The 5,024-nt window shown below is 36.4% G+C and overlaps 1 protein-coding gene across 2 annotated transcripts; it reads left to right on the top strand.

The window, feature by feature from the left end:
• Window positions 1-747: 747 nt before the first annotated feature.
• On the top strand, window positions 748-4,531 carry LOC107606094 (small ribosomal subunit protein uS13c). Of its 2 annotated transcripts, XM_021106402.2 has the most exons (4): window positions 748-908; window positions 978-1,202; window positions 1,283-1,452; window positions 4,323-4,531. In XM_021106402.2, the coding sequence occupies exons 1-3, from the start codon at window positions 804-806 to the stop codon at window positions 1,442-1,444; spliced, it is 492 nt and encodes a 163-aa protein (XP_020962061.1). In that variant the 5' UTR covers window positions 748-803; the 3' UTR covers window positions 1,445-1,452; window positions 4,323-4,531. The 2 variants fall into 2 exon arrangements, with proteins under 2 accessions (XP_020962061.1, XP_016163553.1); XM_016308067.3 differs by lacking the exon at window positions 4,323-4,531 and having other exon boundaries at window positions 1,283-1,639.
• Window positions 4,532-5,024: the final 493 nt, after the last annotated feature.

The raw sequence follows: 5,024 nt of genomic DNA, 5'->3' as shown, positions 1-5,024 counted from the left end.
CTAACAACCCCGTTAAAACACGATTCCCTCCCTAAGCCCTTTTCAAACAGATTAAACCTTCCGTCCAAAAACATTTTACACCAAAGCAACGCCGAAGCACTCATGAGAGAGGGAACAACGACGATCTGCGCGGCCGCCAGAGGTGGTTGCAGAGGAATCGATGCTGCGCCGAGCTGGGAGAAGCTATGGCACCGCCGAGGGCTCCTTCCCTATCCTTAGCGGCGGACAGAACAGCGGAGGAATGTGTTCGCTGGACGGAAATGGAAGATCTCCGATCCTGCGTGACGCTCCGGTTTCCGTTGCCACCACCGATCGTCGCACCTCGCACCCACCAACTGATACCAATAACAATAACCCCCTTCTTCTTCTTCCCACTCCCCATTTTCCAAACCAACCCAACCCCTCTCTTTTTTATTCTTTCATTTTTCAAAAAAAAAGAAAAAGAAAATAAGAATCTATCCATTCAGATTTTGCCACGTCAGATCCTCTCATCTCTGTCTTCACAACCTTCCTTTCATCTCCCTCATTCCCCTCTTTTTCCCCCTTTCCTTCAAATCCGGCACCCTATACGGTTAGGGCTTTCCATTCCCTCAAATTAGTTTGGCCCAAGAAGCACAATAAAGCCCAAATCATAAGACAATTAGTTTGGCCCAATAGGCCTTAACTGAAAAAAGAATTGAATTTTGGATCCAAACATTCGGGTAAGGAAGTGATAGAAATAATTGGATAAAGATATGAGTGACTATCAAATATGAAGATGATTGGAGTTAGTAGCAGCAGAGAAAGAGAAGAACAACTCAAGCATGGCACAAACGCTAGCAATGCCCGTATCTCCCTCCCTCGCCCTAATCTCAAACCCTAAACCTCTTTCGAGAACCGTCTCCTTTCCCGTTCTCAACCCTCCCAAGGTAACATAAATCAAACTCCACCTACATTTTTTAAAATTTCTTTGTTTAATTTTGAATTTGTGTGTTCAGGTGAGAGGATTAAGCATAGAGTGCGCTCGTGTTGGCGGAGTGGAGATTCCGAACAACAAGAGAATCGAGTTCTCGCTACAGTACATCCATGGAATCGGGAGAAGCAGAGCTCGCAAGATTCTCTGCGATATTAGCATGGACAACAAGGTCACTAAGGATCTCAGCGAGGAGGAACTCATCACTCTTAGGGATGAAGTCTCCAAATACGTCATCGAAGGCGATTTGGTTAGTTTCCTTTCGTTTAAGCAACTGTGTTAATTAAGAAGAAACGTTTAGGTTATTGACGTGTTTATTGATTTTATCAGAGGAGGTTTAATGCGTTGAATATAAGGAGATTGAAGGAGATTCAGTGCTACAGAGGAATAAGGCATATTCAGGGTCTTCCTTGCCGAGGACAGCGTACAAAGAACAATTGCAGGACCTTGAAGGGTAAGAAGGTTGCTATTGCTGGCAAGAAGAAGAAGTAATCAATTCTGTGAGTACAATTTAATTCCTTGTAATTTCTTATTAGCAATGCTGCATTCTGTTAATACTTATTACTAGCTTATATACCTGATTTGCATGGGGCAATCGAGTAATTTGAATGCATTCTTCAAAATGCAGTTTTACTATTGGAGTGTAATTGTATAATCAATTATTTAATGCATCAGATTATTTGATAATAGGCATAGTGAGAAAGTAATTTTCCTTTAGTATATTCAATGTTTTAGCAGCTGCTCAGTTAGTACATTTACAATTGTTCTCTTCTCTATGTTTCTGTTCTTAGGCTCATCTTGCAGCTTGATAGTAAATCTGAAAATAATGTAGTCTGTTAATATTTGCACTAGAGAATTCAGAACATAATGTCGTGCCTTTATAGTGAGACAAAATAATTTGTAGAAATTCTTAACCATACCTTTCTAAACTATGTCCTCAAAGGTTCCTTTTGTTTACAACATGGTAATTCTTCATGATTTTCCAGCAGTATTTTCAAATCATTTCTATTCAATTCTAGACACTAGACACTTGGGTAGTGTTTGGTTGATGTCCATGAGACATGGACAGGTGACACATGTCTGCTGTTTGGTTTGGTGTGACACAAATTTTTGATGGACACGGGAGGACACGGATGGACACGGAGACACTAAATTTGTGTACCTCCAATTTGATGAGACACTGAGACACAACTTGTGAGACACTAATTTTTTACTCTTTTACCCTTATTCAATTTTTAAATTTTCAAAATTTATCCTCTTATCTCTTCAAATATTTCTTTTTTTACTTTCTCTTTTAGATTTTACAATCAAATTTGTTCTCCCATTTTTTTCAAAAAAAAAATTATACATTTAACTTTTTATTTATTTAAATTTTAATTAATCTTTGATAAATTTTAGGCTTTGGTTTTCTATTTTTTTTTTCAAAAAAAATTGTATATTTAATATTTGAATGATAATTTGAGATGATATTAGAAGGAAAAAAATACGAAAAGAAATAAAAATTTAATTGTAATGACATATGTAGTGTTTGAGGTGATGGGTGTGTAGTGGTGTTGATAAAATTGTGGTTAAATGAAGGGTAATTCAGTCTTTTTCAAATATTTGTGTCTTGTTCATTATTTTTACCAAACACAATACATAGACACAAATATTTTATGTCAATGTCTTTAATGTCTATGTCTTTGTGTCTATGTCTCATCCTATACATCAACCAAACGGAGCATTAGACAGTGCCCGCGTACATGTCCATGAATGAAAGCCAGGCCTTGGTGCTGCAATATTGTGGTAGTCAAATACTCTCTCCATTTTATACTAGATATGTTGTAGTATATTTATAAATTAAGGTATGTAGATGCAATATGTCAAAAGGTTCCTAGAAAAATCAAAACAACTTAGTAACATGGAAGGAGGGAGTGTAAGGCGCTTGAACTGAGTAGCTGTGAACTTTGGTAAATGTCATCAAACATATTCTATGTTCTAACGGTAATTTTTCCCTTTCTCCAATGGAAATGCTACCGGTAATATTAACTGAATCTTGTAGCTTGATTCAGCCATAGCCTTTGTAATTTATGTTATTCAATTTTTAGTAACTTTCATGTAGGTGCTGGTATTAGTGTGGTTTTTCACCTGCTAGTCTGCTACATCACTTTCATGTTGATCACTGCACTTTTTATTACCTGCTTCACCCAGAAAAAAAAAGATCATTTTTGTTGTCACATTATTCTTCAATCATAAGCTTGCGAGTGTGGCTTGTTTGTTGCAGCTCAAAATATTATTGAGTTGCTTTCTTATGCTTAAGGCCTTAAGCACTTAAATCGCTTATGAAACACATTAAGTCATTATGTGGGAGAAAAGCTACTGCTTTGTGACATAATTCGATGTGTGGCATTTGGCAAAGATATAGGAACAACAAAATTAGCCAACATAGCATGTTTGTTTAGTTGTGTAGAGAATGTAGATATAAATGAGGTGACTTAACTAGAGATATAAAAGGAAAAAGAAGTGTAATGTACTCCAGAACCAGAACACTCAATCAAATAGAATTCTGTTTTTCACAAAAATCCCTGAGTTCCATCATTTCTCTGCAGCAACCTTGCTGCCCTGCTTTCTTTTTCTGGGTTCTTGAACTGTTTTCACAAGTTGAACGTTGTACCTGTTTGATTACTAGTTTGCAAAATCAATGTAGCTGGAACACACGACTCTAAACACGTCGAGGTGCTTATGGCATAGGTTAGCAATATCACCATGTAAAAGCGCCCATGGATTGAAAAGTAGCAGCGTGTGTAAGTAATAATAATTTACACAGCAAGCCAATTTGTCCTAAAAAGAAAAAACAATATACAAATCATTTTTTAACACAAGGATACATTTGATTGAATTAAACAAAAAAGGATTGCTAGAAGGTTCGTAAAATTTATTGGTTTTTTGCAAGAACCAACAATGTTTAAAAGTGTGGGTTAAAAGTATAGTATTAGATTGTTAGACTAAAGGATTACTCTTAATCTGTTCATTCTTGAATTTTTTTGTAAAAGAAAAAAAAAAAGAATAGAGACTAATACTTTGTGTAAAAAAGAAAAAGTTGTTAGCCATTTAAATTTTAGAATTTCTCTTATAAAAATCAGCAAATTACGGACCAGCGTTCATCATTGGTATTTGGTAACACCTGGCAAGACCCTTCATGCAAACCTTGTTGGGCTATAGGGAAGGCTGTAAGCCCTATTGAAACTTTATGTGTGTTGGGTTGGACGGATTGTCCTATTAGATTATTTGCATTGGGCCAGACATGGGCTGTCATTAATTTTTATCGTAATTTTATTTTTGCTTCCATATTTGTATGATTATAATGGGCTCAAGCTTCCTAAACTTGCAGATTTGGGTTCAAATTCAATAACTCAGCATGCAGAAGCCCAACTTGTGGTATGAAAGTTGAAACCACTTGAAAATTTGTTGTTGTAAAAATACGATTGTTTACCAAAAACATAAGCCCAAGTTGTTACCAAAACCAGCATCGGAAGCTATTGTCCCAACCAGACCAAGGAAAAAAAATATATTGTTGACAATGTCAACAATATTTCATTACGTATCAAATTTTTTCATGTATTGTATCAGGCAAAAAGCGATTTTTCTTAAACCTCCCCCGCAAAAGCCGACAGTAGTAATAAAAGCTTAAGCAGGCCACGACCAAAAATAAGATTTAAGCAGGCCATGCCACGTTGTCACTCTTAGCACATTGCTATCAGCCACCCCAATGAGGAGGACCACAGATAACTTGTCTTTGAAGCTGTAAACCAAGCATTAATAGCAATCATATGATTCAGTATCTATCAAATTGATGTTTGATTCGAACCCTTTTGGTGTCCCAAAATTCCAGCATGGCCACATATATAAGAATTATTAGAGCTTCCATTATATTAAACCAAACAAGTTTTGAGGACCAAACATCCCACGGGATAATGTGTCAATCATTATTGTTATTATCTTGGTTGACATAAAATTTGAAACTGTTGATGTCTCAAAGTAGGGTCCCTTTGTACTCAGATTAAGAGACCTCATTGATGACAATCCTTGTTTT

Source organism: Arachis ipaensis, chromosome B7 (genome assembly GCF_059453495.1).
Source record: "Arachis ipaensis isolate K30076 ecotype BB chromosome B7, ASM5945349v1, whole genome shotgun sequence".
NCBI lineage: Eukaryota > Viridiplantae > Streptophyta > Magnoliopsida > Fabales > Fabaceae > Arachis > Arachis ipaensis.
Note: the sequence above shows the minus strand (reverse complement) of the source record. Positions and strands in the feature narration are given on the sequence as shown.

Excerpts from the sequence above, each read along its gene's own strand:
- LOC107606094 (XM_021106402.2), top strand. The coding sequence starts at position 804 with ATGGCACAAACGCTAGCAATGCCCGTATCTCCCTCCCTCGCCCTAATC. Across the intron at positions 909-977 it reads CCGTTCTCAACCCTCCCAAG|GTGAGAGGATTAAGCATAGA; the intron begins GTAACATAAATC and ends TTGTGTGTTCAG. Across the intron at positions 1,203-1,282 it reads ACGTCATCGAAGGCGATTTG|AGGAGGTTTAATGCGTTGAA; the intron begins GTTAGTTTCCTT and ends TGATTTTATCAG.